Source organism: Protopterus annectens, chromosome 5.part0 (assembly GCF_019279795.1).
Source record: "Protopterus annectens isolate FY-2018-M chromosome 5.part0, PAN1.0, whole genome shotgun sequence".
Taxonomy (NCBI): Eukaryota; Metazoa; Chordata; order Ceratodontiformes; family Protopteridae; genus Protopterus; species Protopterus annectens.
This window is the reverse complement of record NC_056735.1, coordinates 1,718,371,579-1,718,396,904: the sequence shown is the minus strand read 5'-3', so window position 1 is coordinate 1,718,396,904 and position 25,326 is coordinate 1,718,371,579. Positions and strand designations below refer to the sequence as shown.

Sequence of the window (25,326 nt, the reverse complement as noted above, 5' to 3'; positions counted from 1 at the left end):
ATAATTCTGAAAGCTTAAATTACATGCTAGTTGTATCCATTAACTCCAACTCACGCTGTTGTTGTTCAAACAATTTAGTCTCTGTATTCATTAGGTATGCCATGAGCCTGTTCTTCTTGAAAGTCAAGCTCCTTCATAGCCTTTTTGTCATACTTACTCCTGTTAAAATTCCTATACTACTTCCCTAACATTTGCTGTAGTGGCTGTTGAAGACAAGTATCACTTTTCCATATTTCTCATAAGCCGAGCCACACAGAAATCCTCCTTGATGGGAAAACTGATATTAACCTACTGTTCAGATAAATTTACAACAGCAGAAAGAAGGACTCCGGATTTGATGCTAATATCTGAAGACTGAGTTGCTCGCAACGTGGTTGCGATAATACGATGTAAGTCACCGTATTCCTCCCCACAAATACTGGGGCAGCTTACTTATTTTTCCTGAAGTACAGCTAGGTAACACTATACTGTTGTTTATTTCAGTCTTACTAAATGTAAGTGAGAGAAATTGTTTGAAAGCAGCAAATACATTCTAAATTATACAAAGTCAGAATTCTGGTTCCAATAATACATAAGTACCATTATTTCTTACTGCTCACAGTGACACCCTGCTGCAGGGGTGCATTTCTTAAAACCAGGTACTGCGCTGGCCAAACATCCCCTCAACTTGCTGTCAGCACCTTCAGGTAATTCAGAACTTTTTCCTGCTTCATCTGGCAGTACCTCCTCTGTTATCTCTCCTCGCAGGCGATCCACCATAGAATATATTTCCTGGTTGTTGTGGTCTTTTACCAAGTTACTCATGCTGTGTCATGATACTTCACCAACTATTTTACCTTTGGATTTACCCTATGGTATTATATTACCTTGAACTTTATTGTTTTGAGAGATGGTCAGCCTTCTGTGCATAGGAAGTTAATAGATTGTGAAACATAACTACCAATCATTAGCGGACCGGAGTTCCGCTGTGGCGACCCTTAACCGGGAAAAGCCGAAAGACATATTCATGGTGTGTGCAGTGGTGGGGTCATCCTGTCTATATAGATTGTCAAGTTTAAGTGCTGTAATTTGGCAAGAAGTGTGAATTCAGGATTCCAGGACTTATCTGGTGTTATTTGTGTATGGGGTAGATTGGGTGTTGGCATCATGGTTATGGTGTTTACCTCACAGACACAGTACAGGATTTTTGTCTCACATTTGAGGGACATTGGCTTGGCTTTAAATGGCCAACAAGGGCAACTAGCCTAGTATTTACCTATGAACCTAAACCAGAAGGAAATCATTGGACACTGGTCATTCATTCAATTAGTTAAGTAATGGGTTGGCATTTGAATTACTGTTAGGTCTGATTCCTTTACCTGCTGAGTTAGAATATTGATGCCTGAAATTTTAGTCCATGTTTAGCTCTCCTACTCTTATGAGTTTAAATTCCTGAGAAAGGTCTGGCAATTTACCTACAAGGGCCTCAAACTCAAATGACCATGAGTGCTGGATGAGGGCTACCACACTCATCTGTAGGACACAGTCTCTAAAACAAAAATAATTGCAGCTAGGAATGTAGTGTGGTGCCTTTTCTTATCTAGAATTATACTGGTTTTGGAGCTGCTTGATGCACAAGGACTATGAGTTTGAGATCACAACTATAAATGATGATCGTGGATGTAAGTAGTAACTAGGAAAATCTTGGTGTAGTGTCCCAGTGTAATTTGTAACGAAAGGTAATTTGGTTATCTGTCTGGCATTACTGCTTGCTATACGTACTGGAGAAAGTTGTGACTGTTTTCTGTTAATGTCAATATATCTCTGCCCATCATATGTCTTGCCCTCCTGTCTGAGAACAGGTTATTTTGAGTGATACATAGGATGAGCCAGGAGTTATTCTACTGCCAAGACTCTGTTATTGCTACTGTCCTGGGTTTGTGCAAGTCAATCCAAACTTCAAGCTACAGTCGCTTCTTGTAGACAGTGCACATGTTCATTTACCATATGGATAGTAGTTTCTGACTTGATAAATACTGGGAGCTGTTTGTAGACTGTAGCGTGTGTTGCTAATTCATTGACAAAGACATGTTTTAGGCTTGGAGTAATACATTGGAAGGTATACTAGACCTGCTGAAAATAAACTCGAGGTTATTATAAGCCTTGATGTTTTCTATGTATTTAACTCTAATGTGTGATGGGCCTCATCCATTACTTTTTGAGGACCACTTCGTTATTTCATCTAAATTAGGACTTTCTTTACTACATACAATATACAACATATCAGTTTGTTGAATTGTTATTAATGGTTTGAAATGGTCTTTTATGTATTACCTCCATATTGAATCATAGCACTGTGTGAGATTCTGTCCAAAAGTATGATCTACTTTTTCACTGAGTTTTCCAGATGAAGATGGCACAGTTGTAGAGAAGTGTTGGAGTATATTTATTTATTTATTTAGTTGTCTGTATGTGCTAATTTGGGTAAAGCATAGATGTCTTTCTATTCTTAGGTTGCAGTATTCTTAACATGGGAGATTCACTGCCAAAGGTGGTCCCAACGTTCGACCAGTATACACAAGACTTTAAGCACTGCAAGGTACGTGGGATGTCGCACGTAGGCCAGCAGCCGGCATTGGCCATAAAAGTGACGTCCGTGCATACCATCCTCAGAACATCTCTGCCACCAGTCTGAGCATCATCTACGATCGTTGGTCTGCTGGCCTTAGTTTGCTGGATGCAAGAGTTTCAGATAACTACTCTGTTGGGGTTTTCTTTTTGTTTTGCTACTGTTTTTTTGCTGTGAGGTTACATGGCATCCAAAAAGACAAATGCAAGTGTGGAAGACAAATTTCACATAGACAGCCACGATCAGTGTCTCTTCTGCTTAGGGCCCAACCATGACCATAAGTCTTGCCTTATTTATGAAGCTTTCATCCCTAAGACCCTATGTAGCACCTTTCCTCTCTGAAATATTTATCTTGAGAATCAGAGACTGAAAAGGTTAGAACATGACGTTATGGAGAGTACGTCTGTTTTTTTTTCTGCTGAGCCTGCTATGAAGAAGGCTAAGAAAGTTAGGCCTAAAACTTCAGCTGTGCCTCCCCTTCCAGAAGTCTGTCTTGAGGCCGATGAAGACCCAGAGACTGGTCCGGATATTGGCTGGGATTCTAAGGTGGGTACCACTTCAGAGGCTACAAGGGATCCTGCCATTGACATGTCCTCGGAGGCTTTGCAGACATCTGCTTCGGACAAACGGGGGGGAACTGAGGTTTAGTATTTTGAAGGCCCGCAAGGTGTTCTGCAAATTTTAGTAAGGGAAGATGTTTCAATGAACGTCATTGAATGTAGGCCTACATCTGGTCCCTCTACCTTTCACAGGGCTGATGTTCCTTTGAAAAAGAAGCAGAAAACCAAACATTTTTCTGCTCCTCAGGACCCACCTGCTGATTGGCAAGCTTTCGCACAAGGCTTGTTCATTGCTTTTCTGGCCCTTAAACCTCCCTCAGGGGTTTTCCTTCCTAGTCCTCTTGCCTTTTCACCACAGAAAAGGATCAGAGTGCAGGATTCTTCTGAAGAGGAGGATTCCTCAGAGGATGAATCCTTGGCCTATTATGGTCAGATAACCTCTCCCTTGGAGTGTGAATCCCCTGTTGACGAGTCCAATGGCACATAGTCTCCTGGTGAAGACGTCACCTTTGGGGAGACTATTACCAGGATGAGGAAGTATTTTAAGTGGGACTGCTCTCCCGTTTCTAAGGTGCAGGAAAGGTATTATGAGTGGCTTCAAATGGATTCTCCCTCTACTTCTGCTGTGCCTCAGGTTCTACCAACTTTTCTTGATGCCTTTTCTGCATCAAAGACTCTGGACCCCTGCCCATAAAAGACTAGATAGAGTCTGTAAAGTTCCAGAGGACTGTAAATTTCTTTATAAATGTCCATCAGTAGATCCAGTGACTGTTTCTTGGCTGTTGATAAACCTGCTAGACTGTTGCCATCCACATCTCTTCTCTCTTCAGATAGAGAGAGTAAGACCATAGAAAGAATGGGGAAAAAAAGGCTTATACCTCAGCTGCCCTAGCTTTTCCATGCATTCAGTTACCAAACCAAAATGACCAAGTATGCTTTGGCTCTCCTTTCACAGGCTGTTCAGCTTCTTCTGGAGCTTCCTGAGTCAGAAGCTAAGTCACAGCTTTCATTACTTCTGGGGACTTCCTCCCAAGTGGCATATCACTCCATTAAATGCAGCTATGATATGGCTGAGGTATCTGCTAGAGCGGCTGCATGTGGCTCTGTTCTGTAAAGATATTCCATTGAGGCTTTAACCACTTTCTGATGACTTTAAGGCTAAGTTACTGGACGCTCCCTTAGATGATAAGGCTTTGTTTGGGGTTGCAGCAGCAGACTTGTTCAAGTCCTTGTATGAGAAAGGCAAAACATTACCAAGACCTAAAACACATCTTTGTGTCTCTGGTTCTTAAATTCCAAAGTAAGTACCCTGCTAAAACTTCCTTTGTTAGGAAACAATCTTGCACTTCTCCTTCCAGAAGTAAGAGGGGTGTTAGGAAACCTACTGCTTCCAAATCCTCTGTCTACTCCTGCACAAAAACAACTCTTTCTAGACAAGCCAGGTAGTCTGTGACTACCAACCTTTTCTCAGCCACTTTCCCCTCTCTCTCTGCACCTTTCCCTGTCACTTCCAGTCTGGGAAAAAATTACTCAAGATTCATGGGTACTTTCCAATATCCACAAAGGGTATTTCAGGGTATGGGAAATTCTTCCACCTTTCATGGGTATTCCTCAGCCACTTCAAGAGCAACTGCAATTTTTTCCAGAGGTGCTGAAATCCCAGAGAAGTGTTCAAGAAGTTCCACTGCACCAAAGAGGAAGAGGTTTCTACTCCAGGATGTTTCTGGTTCCCAGAAAAGATGGTTCTTGGAGACCCATTCTGGGTCTTGCACACCTCAACACCTTCTTAAAGGTCCCAATCTTCCGGATGCTTTTTCTGCCTACTTTGTCTCCCCTCATCCTTCCACAAGCTTTTATGATATCCCTGGATATCAAGAATGCTTACCTTTACCTTCCCATTCGCCCTTTTTCAGGAAATTTGTGTTTTTCTGTTGCTTCGTTACATTTTCAGTTCTCTGCTTTTGCCGTTTGGTCTATCTGTGGCACCACGAGTATTTACAAAATGCTTAGCTGCTGTGATAGCTTATTGCAGACTCCAGGATGTACAGGTCCTTCCATATCTGGACAATCTCCTGCTCCAGGCAATTCTTCCAGAAAGCTTGCAACAGAATTTCTGTTTCACGTTTTCCCTTCTTCAAAGGCTGAGTGTCACAATGAACTTGCAAAAATCCTTTAACCCCTTCACAAGAACACGTCTTCCTGGGGTGCAAAGTCCAGACAGATCGAATGCTGGCCTCCCTGCCCCTTCAGGGAATTCAGGCTCTAACCAAATTCTTCCAAGAGCTTCTCCCTCTGCAGTCTCTTACAGCAAGGGAGTTTCTCCACCTTCTGGGGTTCATGGCATCCACCATCCCCATGTTACCTCTGGCCAAACTTCACATGAGGAAATTTCAAGTGGTACTTCATCAGTTTGGAGCCGACATGTGCACCCTTTGAACTTTGTTGTCTCTCTTCTTCCTTATCTGAAGAGGGAACTTTGTTTGTGGATTCAACAAATTTCCCTGAACCCAGGCCTTCATCTGCATCGTCCTTTTCCAGTTCATGAGTTGTTCACAGACACCTCAGACGTGTGTTGGGGGACAGCCTTTGGATCCTGGAAAGTTCAAGGCCTTTGGTCCCTTTCTCAAAGGAAGGAACATATTAACATAAAAGAGATGAGAGCCATGCTCTTGGCTGTACAGACCTTTCACTCTCTTTTTCATCCAGGCCCTCTAAACCCTATTACAGACAACACCACACACACTTATTTGGTATGTAAACAAACAGGGAGGTGTAAAATCATACCTTCTGTGCAGGCTATCCCTCATGGCATTGGAGCTAGCAACTCTGTATCAGGTCTCCCTTCAGGCAGTGTACATCTCCTCCAATCCGAATATGGTGGTAAACACTCTGAGCAGGTCCATGACTCCATCCCACAAATGACTGCTTCACAGGGATGTGATTCCGGACGTTCTCCAATGGTGGCGTATTCCTCAAAAAGATCTTTTTGCCGCCCCTCTAAACAACTTCCAAAATTTTGGACCAGAGTTCCAGACCCTGTGTTGTGGAAGGTGGACACCTTTTCTTTCTCATGAAAGGGGATGTTTCTCTTTGCATTCTCTCCTTCCCTCTTATTCAGAAAGTTCTGCTGAAATTTCAGCATAACAAACCAAAAGTCTTGCTGAGGACTCCCTTTTGGCCAAGACAGTATTGGTTCCCTCTTCTTCTGCATTTAGCCAAGGGCAGTTATCACAAGTTCTCTCACAGGGTGGATCTTACACAAGACAAAGGGATCTCTAATTCACCCACATCTTTCAACTCTACATCTGACCCTGTGGGTGATGGGCTTCTGATTCTTTTCAGACACCTTTTTTCAGAGGACCTGCTTAGGGTTTTGCAGGAGGTCAGAAAACCCAGTACTAGGAAATCCTGCTTATCCAAATGAACGAGAATTTCCATCTGGTGTCTTTCTTGTAAACTGCCCACACTTTGTGTGGATCTACCCCTGGTTTTATCTTACTTGTGTGAACTGCTGAAGGCTCAGTTGGTTTATTTCTCTGTGAAGGCTCATCTTTCAGCCATTTTTGCTTGTCTACCTTTATCTCCTCCTTTGGCCTCTAAATTGGTGGTTAAACTCTTCCTTAAAGGCGTCCTTCACATCAGACCTCTCTCTTCCTTTGGATTTCAATTTTGTCTTGGAAAAACTCACTGTGGCTCCATATGAATCTGCAGCTACAGCCTCCCTGCAACATTGTGCTTGGAATACTGTGTTATTATTGACCATCACTTCAGCCAGGAGGGTGTCCGAACTTCAAGCCTTGATGGCTTCTCCCCCTTTCCTAGTTTTCCATAAGGATATGATTTCCTTGTGTACTAACCCTACTTTTATGCTCAGAGTTGTGAATGAGTTGTCACTTAACCAGTCTATTCATTTGCCCACTTTTTTCCATTCTCCACAGTCATCTAGTGAGAGAGTTCTACATACCTTGGATGTGCATAGACAACTCAGATTTTACTCTGATAAAACTAAGGCAATCACAAAATCTGATCAACTTTTCTTTTCATACCAGAGCCCTGGGATTGCCTATGTCCAAACAGATTATTTCCACTTGGATTTCTAAAACTATTTCTTTTTGTTATGTTTTTTATGGTAAGAGCCTTTCTACTGCTGTCAAGGCTCATTCTTGAGAGCTGTGGCTTCTTCAAATACTTTATTCAAAGGTTTGGATACTAACACCATCTTGTAAACAGCTACTTGGTCTTCTGTTCACACCTTCGCTAAACATGATAAACTGGGTGGCATCTCCAAATCAAGAGCTGGCTTTGCTAGAGTCATTCTCCATGTTTTTTTAGAAAGTGCCCCTACTCCTTCCCCTCCCTTTCTTCTTCATGAGCTTTGGTACTCTCCCTCATGTTAAGAATACTGCAACATAAGAATAGAAGGACATAGAATAGTTGTGTAAAATCTTACCATAACCATAGATGTCCTTCTCTTCTATGTTGCAGCATTCTATCCCTCCAACCTTCCCCCTGGTGTTTGTCTTTTTCCCTGGATATGTAGGTTTACCTCCTTTGTTCCTTAGGCTGGTGTTCTTACTGGAGCATTCAGTTTGAGGATGGCATGTGCGGACATCCCTTTTATGGCCAAAGCCAGCTGCTGGCCTATGTCCTTGCAGTGGTTAAAGTCTTTTGTATACTGACTGAATGTCGGGACTGCCTTGGGCAGTGAATCCACCCATGTTAAGAATACTGCAACATAGAAAAGGACATCTATGGTTATGGTAAGATTTTACACAGTTATTCTTTCCAAGTTGACCTTTTATCAGATACTGCCCAGGAGCAATATCCAGTTAAGTGACTTGCTCAAAATCACATAGATAGACAAATGGAAGCTCTGGGAATATTAAAAGTGTAGTCACTAGCAGTAAAACTCCGCCATCCACCATCCCCAGCTGTTTTTATGATGAGTTTGTTTTGCTTTGTCAGTATATTAGATAAGCAGTGGTCATCTGTTGTGGTTTAGATGGATTTGTTACTTTGCTGAGTTATCAGTATACTACATAGTTCAGTATACCACATAGTTCAAGTTTGAAGTTTCTGTTCAGTAATTTTATGGTGATAGCTTGTGTACAGGTTTATATGCCATTTATATGAAACCTTAGTGAGATCTGTTAATAAAGCTTGCAGTTTATTTTGGAAATCTCTTAAATACCTTCAATATTTTTATGTAAAGAAATTTTCTATGCTGTTTTTAGGGGTGAACCTTGGGAGTGTCACTCCAGATAATTTACTACAGTGATATTTCATTTTTTATTGACCATCTTGTGCATTATTCATTGTTATACATTTTAATTTATAATTAATTTTATTAATTTATACAGGATCCCATATTTAGCTGAGCAGTCTGGATGTAAATTCCATATTGCTGTCATGTTTTCAAAGTTTAACCCGATTCTTCTTCTTTTGGCTTTTCCCGGTTAGGGGTCGCCACAGCAGATCACCTGTCCGCTCATGATTGGCAGTGAAGTTTTTATGGTGTCGAGTTGCCAGCCCGGCATCCAACCTTCCACAGAAGGGGCACGCACTCATGCCTAGGGCCAATTTGGAGTATCCAATCTAACTACGGCATGTCTTTGGGATGTGGGAGGAAACCGGAGCACCCGGAGGAAACCCACGCGACCACAGGGAGGACATGCAGACTCTGCACAGAAGGCACCCCAGCTGAGGATCAGACCGGAGAACTTCTTGCTGTGAGGAGGTGGCAACGCTGACTGCTGCACCACCGTGGCCGCCCAAAGTTTAACCTGATTCTAGTTTTCAGAAAACTTTTTGCTGTAAGGCGGCAGTGCTAAGCGCTGCACCACCATGGCCACCCAAAGTTTAACCTAATTCTAGTTTTCAGAAAACTTTTGTTGTCCTGGATTGTTTTAGTGAATTACTTTGTCAAGATTTTTTCTCATATTTGGTTATAGCCTTCAGTCACAGTTTATGTAACACAATTGTTTTGTAAAACGTTTTAGTAATAATGAATGTATTTTCATTTTATTAGCTTATATGCATCTCTCTCTTTGTTTTATATATATATATATATATATATATATATATATATATATATATATAAAATGTGTGTGTGTGTGATGTTTACTTCATTTTCATGTAACCTTTAACCTGTATAAATTTGAATTCTGAATGTATAATTGATAAATAATTATGAAGCTGTGAAAGCAAAACTGGTTTATCTGTAGTTTCAGAGGCAGAAGAAAGCCAATATTATAATTCCTCTCAGTGCTGACAGTTGAGATTTGTTCCTGTATATCCTCTGCCATGCATTTATGACCAGTGCACCTACTGTGTGTGTGTGTGTGTGTGTGTGTGTGTGTGTGGGTATATATATATATATATATATATATATATATATATATATATATATATATATATATATATATATATATATATATATATATATGTGTGTATATATACATGGGTATATGTATGTAAATCTGTCGCGCTCTTCCTCTCTTTTTATATATATATATATATATATATATATATATATATATATCATCACACACACACACACACACACACACACACACACACACACACACACACACACACACACACACACACACACATACACACGGTCTGAAGCATACCTCTCAACCTGGAAACATCAAAAATCTGGACAGAGGCCCATGAAAAGTAGGTTCAACTGGCCAAAAATCGGGATGCTGATTAGCATAAAATTTGCATATACCATCATGTAACCCCACCCTCTCCAATGGAATTGTGGGATATCATGAAGATTGAAGTCACGAAGTAGTAATAAATAGTGGTAGACATTTGAATTTCAGACTTCATATCCATTAAAATATACATAATGTAAAACCTATTATTCTAGCAGCTGAGTTTACAGGAGCAATATTTAAAATCTGTCATGCAAGGTGTTGCTATCATTTCTAAAATCAAACCATTTCAGACTAAAGAGGAGTCTGGTTTCAGCTGTGATTCAACAGAATAACTGAAAACAAGGTAAACAACACAATTAGTTTGCCAATGCTGAGAAGATTCAGTCTAGATTTCAGAAAATATAACAGCCCCAAATCATTCTAAAAACAAAACTATGCCCAAGAACCGATCACAAATACACTTCATCTTCCTGAGTAACTAAAGTAGAATAAAAAAAATCTAACTTAAATGTATGCATAATGCTCAGTAAACAAAACAAGCAGTCACTCCCACCATGCTCACTCAAATCCATCAAAAAGATATGGTCAGTGTACCAATGCAAACAACCAGAACACATTGGAGCTGTTATTTAGAATGTGATATCAAAAGTATCCAAATCAAAAGTAAAAAAAGTAATGAGTAAAAAAAAAAAAATATATATATATATATATATATCTATATATATATCTATATAGACAACTTTAAATCATCCATGCAAACACTTTAAACTTTATGCACATGGTGTAATGTACATTCTGTTCATCAAGATCCACAGTTTCATGTCCCCCACAATATGAATTAAGCACTGTAATGTACTAGAACAACACTCGAGAAGCTATACATTCAGACAGCACAAGAAAGCAAACCACTAGGAAGCGCTTACAACACTTTGGTATTAACATCTTGGCTTGGTTTAAAAAAAAAAACAAATAGTAGAGCATTGCAGTTTAACATAAGGTAAGAAGTTCATGAACTGCCTAATACTCCTCCGTATAGTTGCTGATCTGGTAAACTTTCACCTGGGATCGACAGCCTCACAACTCACAATTAATACCCTAACTGTTAAATTGCAAGCACCACTGCATGGTACCACAAAAATACACACAAAAAAGCACTTACACATACGAATGTGCTGTGTAGTGATTTCAGCCTACTATGTTCCTTTACTCCATATTCCACAAATGTATGGATTTACATATTTCCAGTAGCTGTGTACTTTTCTGACCCAGTACACATTCACCTGGGATTGACAGCCTAGCAACATTCAATCATTACTTCAATAGTTTAATTTCCAACCCCACTGCATGCTATTACAAAAATACAGAATAACACGCACATAATACATTAATAAAACAAGTATCAATAGTTGCATACTGATCAGAGAACTGTAATGGTTACGGCAGAGAAAGAGACTTGGTGGCTGGAGCTACTGTTGTGTGTTTTGTTTCTTGCATGAATGTTTCCTTATTGCTTTGGTGTGACAGCACTGCTCTCTCTCTCTCTATTTCTTGTTGATCTTTTTCATTATTGACACAGTTGTGGTTTAAGTGACATATCTTTAAGTTTATTTAAGTATTTTAATTTATTAACCACAGTGTTACAGTAACAGCACCAATTTTACGGGGCCATTTACAGGGCAGGGAGGCAGGCTCATTCCTAGAATGTGACAAAAAGTGAAGGCATCGCAAAAAGTGTGCACTACACGTTGTACATGGAAAAATAGCCAAAAGTAAATAAACATGAAGTCAACATTCGTACAATAAAGATAGAGGAGTAACCCATTCAACAAATGTGCAACCGCAACGTTACAGTGAGTTTGAGGCTTATACTTAAAAGTCAGAAAGAATAACAAAAGTGATGGAGAGAAATTAGAAAACAGTTGTCCTAAAGTTGAAGGACATTTGACATTTTTGGTTTGTTTTTGCAGGATACAAATGCTCTTCAGTGTGCCTCGTATTGTATTCAAAAGATAGGCTTAGACATGGACTGTTGTTTGTTCAGGGACAGGCTTAGGCTTACATTTTGCATACGTGTTTTTTTTGTTTGTTTTAGTTTTTATTCCTTACTTACCTGGAGCCTGAGGATCATCAAGCCATTGGAAAAAATGGGATTGCAGATGCTGGGCGGACCGGTCCCGGACTCTGCTACTGGCCAGACGTTAGAACTTCAAGGATCCAGGTCAGAAACTGTAAACAAAACAGCTTCTCTGCTCGCTGTTGCATGCTGTGCTGCACCACCCCCTGCTATAATTCCCAAATCCACAACATGACTGAATTTTGAAGGGAAGTGAGCTGAGTCTCCAACAGGCTGGCAGTCTGCCTCATGATGCTGTCACCCTGCATGTGATGACATCAGCAGCAACTTCAACAACAACAAAAAAAAATTTGAAAAAAAAATGGGAATTGAAGTGGCCACTGGAGAATTCATGGCACCCCGTAATTATGCCCTCAAAACTGGTAAATACTGAGGAATTCAGTACGGTTGAGAGGTATGGTTGAAGTACTGTTGCATTAATTGAAATGGGAATCATCAAGTTGCTTGGTAGATTCCTGTTTCTTCACTGTATTTGTAGTGGTTCTGTGTGAGTTCAGTGAACAGTGGGATTAAGAGTTTCTCTCTTCCCCCCTCTGTTGTACGATCTCGTAGTTAGTGTATCTGAGTAGCAGAGAATGTGGGGGATGCATGGGTTTTTTTTTTTTTTTTTTTAACTAAGCATGTTATAAGTGTAAATGGATTGACGGAATGAGACACACACACACACACACACACACACACACACACACACACACACACACACACACACACACACACACACAATGTATGCATTTGCATATATTGCTTTATCAGTCAACACCACACTACTGTTAGTTGACAGCGCAGTGGTGCAGCATGAGGTTCAATGGTTCGATTTTCGGCTGGGGTGCCTTCTCTGCAGAGTCTGCATGTCTTCCCTGTGTTCGATTGGATTTCCTCCAGGTGCTCTGGTTTCCTCTAATATTCCAAACACAGGTATCTGGAGCTTTTCTCCCCAGGCCTCCGCTGAAAATGGGCTCTGTCCCAGTCGGACTTTCCCAGTAAGCAAATGTTAAAATTAAATGAAGTAACATAAAATAAATAAATAAATTTGCTAATGGGGAGTATTTTCTTCTTGAATATGTTTGCAATATGCTGTCTCACCTAATTGGAATATTTTTTTTTTTTTTGCTTTATGTATGTAGTAACTTTAGGACCTTTCCTCTTTTAGTGTTTTATTGCTACCACTGTTGCTTTTCTGTTTGATTTTAACAAATTCTTTACCCATATTACAGTCATTATTCACTCACTGGGCACAGGTTATTATATTTACTCCTACTTTCTTTTGTGTTTGAAAATCTTCTGTTATATGTATACTTGCACATAACTATGCTTTTCAATTTTACTTGAGAGTACTAAGTTTTGATGAAACTAAATGTTGCATACTTATTTTATTTTGCAGTGCTTTGTTTTTTTTTTTTTTTTTTGCAGGAATTATTTTAGTCCATGATCTAACAAATAAGAAGTCTTCCCAGAACTTGTATCGATGGTCATTGGAAGCTCTAAACAAGGACTCCACACCAACAGGCGTTATAGTTACCAATGGGTAAGAACTAACATCATGAGCAGCATTGATTTTACCACTTTTCCTTTCCAGTGCTTCCTGGTATTTGTAGGACCTGTGATTACATTTGAAATACTTAGCCATAAAGGTTTTTCCATACTTGTACTTAGACAGAGTTGTCATTTCCCGATGAATGTCCCCCCACCACCACCACAAAGAAAGATACGAATTGTTCACTGAATTTAATATAGTGGACGTCTAATCACTGTGGTTGCTGAAAGAGTAGTTATTACAGAGCATGTACTAAGCCTCAGCAGTCTATTGAAATAAAGCAATCAAAAATGTTCCATCTAAACAAAAAAGTATTTACATTACATGTCTTCCACATTCCATTATTTTTGATATGTTGTCAACATGGGATTGGTACTATTGAGCCAGATTTATTTTGAAATTTACTTAAGGATATATTACGTTGTCATCTTTGTAACCAGTTTGTCTGTGTCATTTGCATGAGTGCTGACAGTTGTGATTTGGTCCTATAACCATCCATCCATCCTCACCCCTTTTTCCCTGTTTTACACACATGGGGTCACTTTCACATTGGTTTACATCGCCGGGTGGCTAGTCCTGCTGCGGTAATTCATTCTCACTATTCACTCACACACACACACACACACACACACACACACACACACACACACTTACTTGCAGCCAATTTAGAGTGCCCAATCTAGCTACTGCCTGTCTTTGGAATGTGGGAAGAAACCGGAAGAAACCGGACTACCCGGAGTAAACCCACATGACCGCAGGAAGGACATGCAGACTCCACACAAAAGTCCTTAATTGTTTTCTTTCACTTGACCTTATTTAGAGTAATAGCCTTACCAAAGTTCTAAAGTTTTAGCAAGTAAAACGTTTCTGCTGTCATTTTATCTCACTACTTTTATTTAAAATTTCCAGATAGCTATTTTGTCTGACTAGTTGTTTCTACCCCAGATAATCTTGGAGTGATTTTCTAAGCCTTGATAGAGGATACAGGTTTAAACTGGGGTATCCATTTTGTCATCAGTAATCTTTAGGGATGCTTCTACTTATTTTTATGTGATTTTTTTTCCATTTTCTCTTGTTTTTGATATAAGCTCTGAGTGCCATATTCTCAGTTATTCTTTTTTTTAAGTGTTTACTTCTGTGGCCCTGTTATGCATGATATCAGTCATGCTGTACTGACATCTGTCATGCCTCCTTGTTGGCATTCACTGCGATATAGTGAAGGGCTTGTAGGTCTAGCCCTTTATTTGAGAAGACTACTCATAAAAGGGCTTGCTTTTTAACTTTGGTGCTTTATATCATAAGGCATTAGGAGTTTACAGTGATTTAAATGTGTGTCATTTTTTCAACATGTAATCAGTATTATTGAATTACATTAAAGCCTTGGGAGGTTGCAGTCTCCAAAGCATCTGTATTTCCAAGGTTAAAAATGCACAAAGTATTTTTGCAATAGGCAAGATCTACAGCAAATGTATGTGGAGCAACCTGGCCCCCAGTGCTCCTAGTCAGTAAATGTACTTTGAGATCACAGAAACTAAGAGAAGAGTAAGTTAAAAGTAAAGCTTGCCTTCTCTCTCAGGAAAACTCCACCCTAGAACTAAAAAAAAAACTTTTTTTTTTCACTCTGTTTCCTGACCTATTTTAACACATCAAAATCAGTCTAAGTGCTTTATTTGTAATTTTACCCTGTTTTCTACAACATGGCTACCAATGGGGCTTGATGTATCGGCGTATTCTTGTTCTCCTTAAACCCTTTCTCTTTCCCGTAATACTTTGTATGACTCATGCCAGAGATAAAGAAGTAACTTTGAATTCCCGTGTCATTGACATATAATGGGATTTGGGAGGGTCAATGTTATTTTCTTTACCTTCAGTAAAAGGACTGCTTCTTTTCTGTCTCTAATCACCCTCATTTATGTTTAGCTCAGACATTTTTTTTACAACATAATTAGAAGTTGTCCAGCAACAGCCAGAAAAGTAACTAAATTGCTGGCATTTGTTCAGTGTTTTCTTTTGTAGTTCAAGAGGAATTGAGAGTCCCCTCCCCCACACTACTGCAGAGGTGTTAAAACTGTCGCTGCACTGAGAGACCCTTGCAGAATGAATTCCTCTTAGACTTCTAAAGAAAAGGACTAGGAAGCAAGCAGCCAGTCGATAGTTGGAATAAGTGTATGAGCCAATGAGATAGTCAGCCAATGTGATGACTCAAATCACAACCTCAACCTGTGAAAGATTAGAAAACAGACTGCCAATCAGATTGTTTAAATGTAGAATTGAACCAATAGAATAACCTGGTATTCCTAGGTAGTCTCCCATCCAAGTACTAACCAGGCCCGACCCTGCTTAGCTTCCAAGATCAAACGAGATCAGGCGCATTCAGCAGATGAAGAACAACTTTGGTGGAAGTTAATCACAACTGAACAGTCAATGTAATGACTCAAAACTGAATCTCAGCCAATAAACCAGCAAGAAAGAACAATACATAAGAGTCAAACCTCAAAATGTTTTTGTTATCCCTTCTCAGGAGAATATCCTGGCTGGTCAGTTGAGCAGATACGAATGTGACCCTCATGAATGGATGGTGAGCAGAGATGTATTTCTGGATTTTCCTGATAAGTGGGGTGTGCTAATAACCAAATCACTTAAAGAAGTTGTCACAGAACAGTAGCCCCAAGAGCCTGAGTAACTGAAGCGTTCTCAAAAAGCTGGGAATGCTATGTTTCCCTGTACATTTTTTGCTGTCTGTCTTCTCATGGTAATACAGATGATAAAGGGAAACCGGCCAAAATGCTACTTAATAGCTTCCTTTTTGCTAAGATGGCACTGATCCCAGCCTTGCTGACTATAGTAAGGGCAGAGCCTTTTCTGCTTCAGCATTGGAATTTCTTGTGCCAAACCAAGAGGTCACTCATGCATCCTAGCCTGAGACCCTAAGGCTGACAGTTTGGATGATTTACCCCTTATCCCATTTAGATACATGTTTTCAAAGAACCTGCTGTGCATCTTAGGAAACCAAATACAAGGAAATCATACTTGGCAAAATAGAAGAGATTCTACCTTTGGTGGGAAAGAGAGAAACTGTATCCTGGCCAGTCTTCAGTGTCCTTTATCTCGAAATATTTATTAGACCTTTACAAATTAGAATTGTCTTGTATCTCAGCAAAGGTATGTATTGTAATCTGTTTGCCCAGTACGGAATCCCCTTTACTCCTGTTGCTAATAAAGCAATTCCTCAAGGAGACCCTCCAAGGAGTTAACCTCTCCCCCATGAGACCTCAGCTGTATGTGGTACAGCAATTAATGTGCCTGCTTCACCTGGAAGACTGCCTTTTTAGTGCCCATTTACATCTGTCAAAAGGAAACCAGAACTGCAAACTGCAGACAACCTGTTTTCATCTTCCAAAAGTACAGGTTAATTGTCTGTAACAATTCCACCTTTATACTTTAAAGTGGTAACAGAAATCTTACTAAAGGATCTTGCTCAACCTAGATGTCCACAGGCAACTGAGACTTTACTTTGAAAGGGCTAAAACATAAAGGATGTCAGACCAGTTACTTTGCAGCCATTGCAAATGATAATGAGATCGGGAACCTGTCTATAAATAGACCATCTTTATATGGCTGGATCAGTACATCTCCTTCTGTTACTCTTTCCATGGCAAAACTATTCCAGAGCATGTGAGAGCCCATTTCACAATAGCTACAGCAACTACTACTGCATTCCTTAGAGGGACAGGCACCCTGGTCAACTGTACCTCTACAGCCAAGGCAAGATTTTCCATGGCCATCCTCATAGTTAGATCATTTAATGCTCTGGGCAGCCACAGGCTGGTGCCCTCCTCAACTTTTAGTGGAGGACTTGGAAAAAAAAAAATCTTTTGACACGGTTACTAACATGAACTTGCACTACTTGCACTAAAACTCATTTACACAGTACCCTAGGCAGCTTCTTAAATGACTGCTGTTATTGCACTCGTGATCAATCAGTTGCACTGCCGAATGACAGCTTGCATCCCTTCACCATGCCATAGCTGTTCTACTGATACTTTAATTCGAAGGTTGACCCAGCAAGCCTAGCTACAACTTTTTCCCTTACTTTGATTCTGAGAAACCTTTCTGTTCACTGAGTGAGGAGGTTGTTGGATGGGTTTAGGGAATAAAAAGGTATATATATCAATGCAGTAGCAGTTATGACTAACAGTTGTTTTGCATGTTTCCTTAACGAAATTCTGCACTGTTAAGATTCGAGAGGAGTGAAGCGTCTTTAAACCTTAAAACGGTCTTATGACTCATTTAATATTATGTTTAGAGCAACAATGACAGGACGGACTTTTAAAACTACTGAACTGAGCATTTTATGTTTAAAGTTATAATGATAAGATCAACTTACTAAGACTGTTGAATTAAACCTTCAAACCTGAGAGTGTTCATATGACTCATTTGATCCTTTGACTAGAATTGCAATGACAAGAATTGTCATTCAAAGACATGCTTAGCTGAAATGATGAAACCTACCTGAAGTTGCGAAGGCTCTAATTTTTGAAGCCTGTGTCACAGGCAATCTTGTTTGGCATTTCTGCTGCTGACCTCATTAAGTCATTATATCGAAAAGTGAAAAGTTAATGGATCTTACAGGAGGCATATCATCCAGCAGTAATGCATTTTCATAAAAACGACATAGTTTGTAAGAAATAACTTCAAAATAAGTTGAAATGTATCCAACGACCTCTTTCACCTAAGCACTTTACCAAATGTCTTGGAAGCCTCCTGAAAAAGAGGGCTGCTTAAAAACAGTTCCTTTTCTAAAGCGCTGTCATCACTACTTAATTTTCTAAGTTTGTTGTAAACTTTTCCAGCATTTCTTATTCCCATGTGTTATATAATACTACATATTGCATGATTCAGTGTTTTTATTGTCTTTGCTTTGATTACCTATGTTTAGGTGCAACTTAGATTGCCAGTATTTTGAACATTTAGTATTATTCTTGAGAAATGCTCCTGTTAATGAGCATCATTTCAGAATGATGTTTCTGATCAGTCATTTTCACAGTAATTTGTTGTCTGGTATTAAGGGGGTAGAACACAGAACTATATTTTGACAGATGTTTAGTGCACCCATAATTATAGTAATTTAAATCGCATATGTCTGTTGGCTTTAGTTCATCATATTTTGTTAGTCATTTGCACAAGAAATATTTGTGTATATATATTCATGTATTATGACCGAATACAGTTCTCTATTTATGTGACCTTTAGTCTAATAAAAAGTGCAGGGATGTTGTACCTGTTTGTTTGAACAAGTGTTGCTTTGATACAGACAAGTTAATTTACCAGTACAGCTGCCCACGGGTTTACCTATAAAAGATTGTTTTTTCTTTGGTCATTTTCATACTGTCCTTTGTACTTTACCTTTCCATGGAGGTTCTTCAAAGTTAATGTATATGTGCATTAGCACCATCTATGCTTTTCATGTAGCTAATTTTAATCATCTTCTTCTTTTAGCTGCTCCCATTAGGGGTCGCCACAGCGGATCATTCGTTTCCATTTCTTCCTGTCCTCTGCGTCTTGCTGTGTCACACCAACCACCTGCATGTCCTCTCTCACCACACCCGTAAACCTTATCTTAGGCCTTCCTCTTTTCCTGTTACCTGGCAGCTTCATCCTTAGCATCTATTTCTCAATATACTCTGCATCCCTTCTCAGCACATGTCCAAACCAACGTAATGTTGCCTCTCTGGCTTTGTCTCCAAACCTTCCAACCTGGGATGACCCTCTAATATACAGATTCCTAGTCCTGGCCATCCTTGTCACACCCAGTGCAAATCTTAACATCTTTAACTCTGCCATGTCCAGCTCTGACTCCTGCCTTTTTGTTAATGCCACTGTCTCCAACCCGTATAACATAGCTGGTCTCACTACCCTCTTGTAGACCTTCCCTTTCACTCTTACTGGTACTCGTCTGTCACAAATCACTCCTAACACTATTCTCCACCCACTCCATCCTGCCTGTACTCTCTTCTTCACCTCTCTTCCACACTCACCATTACTCTGAACTGTTGATCCCAAGTATTTAAACTCATCCACCTTCGCCACCTCTACTCCCTGCATCCTCAGCATTCCTCTATCCTCCCTCTCATTCACACACACATGTTCTGTCTTAGTGCAGCTAATTTTAATAAGGTCATCAAATCTCTTCACTATCTTTACATATTAGAAATGTTCTTTCACAAATTGCCTGGCTGATATTACTACAGCTTATACTGCCAGCAATCTGTTATGTGAACAGTTTTATTCTATACACATATGCCACTCTATGAAAATGAACTGACGCCATATGTGCCCACATCCCACATAATGGGTGCATTACTGTTTGGGTATCATTAAATGTTATGATATATCCTTACCTTGAACCTTCCCAAAGGTGATAGTATAGTGATGTGTAAGTATCATTAAAATGACACTACACCTTTATGGGGAGTGTGCCCTGTTGGAAGGAAAAGAAATGTACATGTATTATTGTAACTGAATTACATGTATACATTGTAACAGCATATACTGGAAGAGAAGAGGTTACTCCACCTGAATTTGGAAAAGCTATTCTTGAAATTTAAATTACTTTATGCGTTAAGCGATAAAGATGTTATCCCACAGTTTTGAAGGGAGCCAGAGATGCAATGTCTGTACTGGAGAATAGGATGTAGCTCCTGTACGAAGATTAGAATTGTTTTATGGTTTTATGACTTCCAGCAGCTGCACCACATCTGAGCAATGCTCCATCTGTTTGTGTGGTGACACGTAGATGCTAAACCCTGGCAGCTTCTAGTGATGGGGACAGTCTGGTCGGGGAAACAGAGTCAGATGACCAGATTTATGCGATGTCATTCTGTACAGAAGTAATGTTTTAATATTAGAGGAGAATGAAGTCTCAACATCATTCTGTATTCTGTCTTGGATCTGATAACAAGGACCACTCACCATCTTGCCTTGCTCTATTTAGTAAGAAAGAATAGGAATTCCTTTAGTCAGTCAGTAATAGATAGTGAGGCTGGCTAAATGCTGTTTTTCTATAACTGTGTGAAACTTTCCATCTGTGTTATTTTTAATATTCCCTGTGACTGAAACTCTGGTGTTTACTGTAAAGAGATATTTAGTATTTCCATGTTATTTTATTATTTATTATTAAATATATTTAAACTTTTCACTGTGGCTGGTCCTTTTAACTTTTGAGAGTATTTGCACGTATTTATTTGGTGATAACTCTGGCCACTCCTGAAACCCTGGCTGTTTGGTCAACATTACCATTTGTATTAATATCAATTTCACTCTGTATAATTGGGTACCCTTTTAAGAGCCTTATAGTAGCTGACTGGTGGCAGTGAAGCTATCTTATATTCTGGGCAAAGGTGGTAAGGTGGGTAATCTGTGCTAACCTTTCCCAGGTGTGTGAAAATTAAATCTCAGAGTGTGTGTGTTAGCTACTCAGGGCAGGGAGACGAAGCACTGGATTCACAGAGAAGGTGCTGGAGGACTTGGCTTGGACACTCGGCTGAGGACATAACCCTACATCTGTACCAGTGGAACATCTTATTGGGGACCTGGAGGGAGACAAATAGAGAAATCCAGACCCCGGGCTGACTGTGTTGCCTGTGTGCTCTCAAGGGAAATTGTACTTGATGTAGAGAGGTCTGCATCTGGAAATAATGAGTGTATCCATTTGTATTCCAAATGAACATCCCTTTCCAATGTCAGTGGTGAGGATTCAAGTTCTTTGATTACTGGCCCAGAGTGGGGACGTCACAAATGACAACATGAATTAAACCATCAGAATACATTTTGTATTTTAAATGCACATTGTGTCTTTTCAGTGATTGCTAAATACACTGTCTCTATAAGAAAATTAGCAAGATCCTGAGTTAGTATCATTGGTTGGATTGAAACAGTGATTACATGACACTGTTTTTAAACTCCATTTGTACATAGATGTTCTTCATGTTTCACTGTTGCAGTCATTACATTTGGGTTATCTGCTTGCAAGTAGCCCTCAAGTTGGCCTGATTATCAGAGTCTTGGGTCCTGCATCGGTTGCTGTCTCCTCTTCCATGACGTCAGGAAGTCAGGGGTACAAAGCATGCAGCCAACACCATTACATCAGTCTCTCTTGTCGTGCGGTGCCCAAAGCAGAAACAGTTCGCAAGTGCCGGTCAGCCAACTCCTGAAATTTTCGTTTTCGAGTTTCAGATCCGAAGTCTTCAGCAAAGCTAAGTACCCCATTGGGGATCCTTTTAATTGCTCTAAACCGATGTCAGTAAAAGTTAACAATTGTATTACTTGTGGAAAGCAAATACCTCATAAAGATTTTCATTCATACTGCATTCCTTGCTTACGCCCAGACCACGACGTCCCTCGCATCAGTTTTGTGCCTTATTCAATCCTCGAACTGTTCGTCATCTGTTCATTTTCGCATATAACTATTTTGGTACTCGGTTCAGTTATCCAGAAATGGCTTCGATAACCCATCCGACTACCAACATTCCGAAAAAATGCAAAGATAAAGACAGAGCGCATAGGTCCAAAGCTGCCGACGACGCTTCCGTTAAGCTAGTCGCCAGTTCACCTGTACTCAGTGAGGCACTTTCGCAACCCCTGATACCCACTACTTCAGATTCACAGGCCTCTACTGAGACCCATTCGGAGTCTGATATGCTGCCAGATGTTTCTTTGACTATGGAACTTGCGGATGTCTCTACCTTGGATGGGTCTGGAGCCACTGTGCAGGCACTGGCTTCTGAGGGTGTATTCAGGCCTACTGACTTGCATATTAAACCAATGCCATCTTCTTCTTCAAGACCTAAAACTCGATCCACGCCCAGAAAACCGACACCCAGACTGCATGGGCAGGCCCCTATGCCTAAAAAACAAATGATAGGAATGGCTGAAGACCTTATTACTGTAATCAGGGGAAACCATCTTTTTCCCTCTAAGAGACCTAGAACTGATTTTCCTTCTGATTCTTCTGATCAGGATTCTGAAATTTCTATTTCTTCTGATGACCAGGATTTGCCCTTATCTACCTATGAGGATTCTGATGCAGAGTACTGTATTCCCTCTGCTTCCCCTCCAGAAGATTTCTCTTTTGGTGAAACTTTTCATACTCTTAGGGAGCATTTCCTCTGGGAAAGCCAGGATTACTCTTGACTCCAAAAAGAGGCTTAGGGAATTCTTACTCCTACCTCAACACAAGCCTTTAGCTATCCCTCCTGTCCTGGACATTGTAGATGATGCCTTCTTAGAATATAGCCTGGCCCCAGACACTTTACCTCTGGCTCCCAGGAAACCTGACTGGTATTACAGGGTAACTGACTCTCACAAGTTTCTCTTTAAGAATCCTACTGCGGATCCAGAGACCATTTCACAGGGACCCAAAGGCATTAAGGCTACTACTGCCAAAAAAAACTACCCCCTCTGACAGAGATTCCATGGCCCTCGTCAGATGGGGTAAGAAGGTATGCACTTCTGCTACTTTGGCCCTTAGGGTTTTAAACTGCCAGTTTCATATGTTAAAGTATCAGCAGCATATTATTGGATTGCTTAAATAGAAAATGATGTTGATTCCTGACTGTGCTGAAAATAAAGAATTACAGGATTTAATGCATTCTGCTGAACAAGTTGGTAAACATACTTTGCAATGTGATTTTGATTCATTAGAGGCATCTTGCAGGGCTGCTGTCGCCAGGTCTGTACTTAGAAGGCACGCTTGGCTCAAGGAGCAAACTTTGCCAGATCATGTTAAAGCTAAATTACTGGATGCTCCATTAAACCAAGACCGCCTGTCTGGCAACAAAGCAGAAGAAGTACTTAAAAAGATGGAGGAAAAAGCTAAATCTATGCAAACTGTTAAAGATTTCCTGCAAGTACAGCCTCCCAGATTTAGTAGGCACTGGCCTTCTAAGAATTGGTCCTTTCCTGTCTCTTCTAGGCCTTCTCAGTCCAAACCCAGGACCAGCAGACCACCCAGGCTTCAGTCTCAAGGTACTCACAGGCCTAAGCAGTGGGGGCCTCCCACTTCCAAAGCTGAAGTAGTAAGACACCCCCTAAGATAACAATGACTTAACTTTAAACCTTCCAAGCCCTGCTCAACTGACTGTTCCTTTAGGGGGAAAGATAGGCCTGCACTCAAAAAACTGGGAACTCCTTACCCAGGGCAAATGGGTTTTAAATATGGTTACCCAAGGATACAGATTTCACTTCAACTCCTTACCAACACCAAATGGTTGGCCAGATCTACCCCCAAATCTGTGGGCAGAGGCCTAAGTATCAGGGCTATTAACCTGTCCCAGAAGAGGAAAGGGGCAAGGTTTTTACTCAAGACTCTTCCCGGTACCCAGAAAAGACAACTCGTGGCATCCTATCCTGGACCTGTCTATCCTAAACATTTTTTGGTAATCCCAAAATTCTGAATGTTAACTCTTCATCAGCTGCTTCCCATGCTAGGCAAAAATGCCTGGTTGGCAGCACTGGATTTAAAGGAAGTTTACTTGCACATCCCAATAAGGGAATTTTGCAGAAAATACCTACTCTTCAGAGCAGGCTACATGCACTATCAGTTCTCTGCACTGCCCTTTGGCTTATCTACTGCGCCCAGGGTATTGACAAAGTGCCTAGCTCCAGTCATTGCATTCTGCAGGCAAAGTATTCAAATATACCCATACCTGGACGATTGTCTAATTCAGGCAGAAAGCCAGGGCATACTTTTAATTCATCTGGCATTTGTAAGGAAACTAATAACTTCACTGGGGTACACCATAAATGAAAAGAAATCACACCTGGTACCCTGCCAACAAGTTGTATTCCTGGGAGCAAGTTTAAATACAACTTCCCAGATGGCCTACCTCACGCCAGAGAAACAAACTTATTTGACAGCCTACTTCAAACTACTGGCCACAAAGACCCAGCTATATCTTCAAGGAAAATACTGCAAGCCCTGGGGTAGATGGCCTGTTGCATTCTACTAATTCCATATGTAAGACTGCATATGAGGAAACTACAGTGGTATTTAAAAAGCCTATGGTGTCAGCATTCTCAGGACCTGGAATCAATGATTCCTATCATTCCTTGTATAAAGACATAGAGTTTCTTTGGTGGTCAGAGGCCTGCCACCACACAAGGGACTGCCATTCATTCTACCCCCAGCCGCCCAGACCCTAACAACAGATGCATCAGACTATGCTTGGGGGGGGCGCACCTGGCAGGCAGTGCATTCAGGGCAAATGGAACCTGAGCTAAATGCACCTGCATATCAATCGTAAAGAAATGTTAGCTGTACAGAATTCACTGACAGCCTTCATGGACCACATTCTTCCAGGACAATTATTGGTAAAGACGGATAACACCACTGTTATGTGGTACATAAGCAGGGGGGAACCCACTCATACCCTCTCTGCAGACTAGCCATGGCTTTGTGGAGCACAGCCTTGAGCTACCAAGTGCACCTACAAGCTCAATTCCTGCCAGACAAGCTAAATACACTGGCAGATGACATACGCAGAAATCTAATGGACCCACACAAGTGGAAACTGGAACCAAAGATATTCAACATTTTGAAAAACAAATGGGGGAGCCCAGAGATTAACCTGTTTGCCTCCCCTAAGAACTACCAATTGGACAAATTCTGCACAAGGACTCCCCACAGGTAAGCTTGGAAAGTGGATGCCATGTCCTTCACCTGGAAAGACCTATCAGTTTATGCCTTCCCCCTCTGCCTCTCCTCTCCAAAGGTCTACTAAAGATCAAACAGGACAAACCAAGGGCAGTACTCATTGCACCAG

The 25,326-nt window shown here is 40.5% G+C and overlaps 1 protein-coding gene across 2 annotated transcripts in view; it reads left to right on the top strand.

Moving 5' to 3' along the window:
• Positions 1 to 25,326, top strand: part of RABL3 (RAB, member of RAS oncogene family like 3) — a 696,369-nt gene that overhangs the window by 181,643 nt on the left and 489,400 nt on the right. For both annotated transcript variants that reach the window (XM_044071511.1, XM_044071512.1), the window contains exon 4: positions 13,381 to 13,495. In XM_044071511.1, coding sequence (XP_043927446.1) covers positions 13,381 to 13,495 — 115 coding nt within the window. The remainder of the gene's footprint in view (positions 1 to 13,380; positions 13,496 to 25,326) is intronic.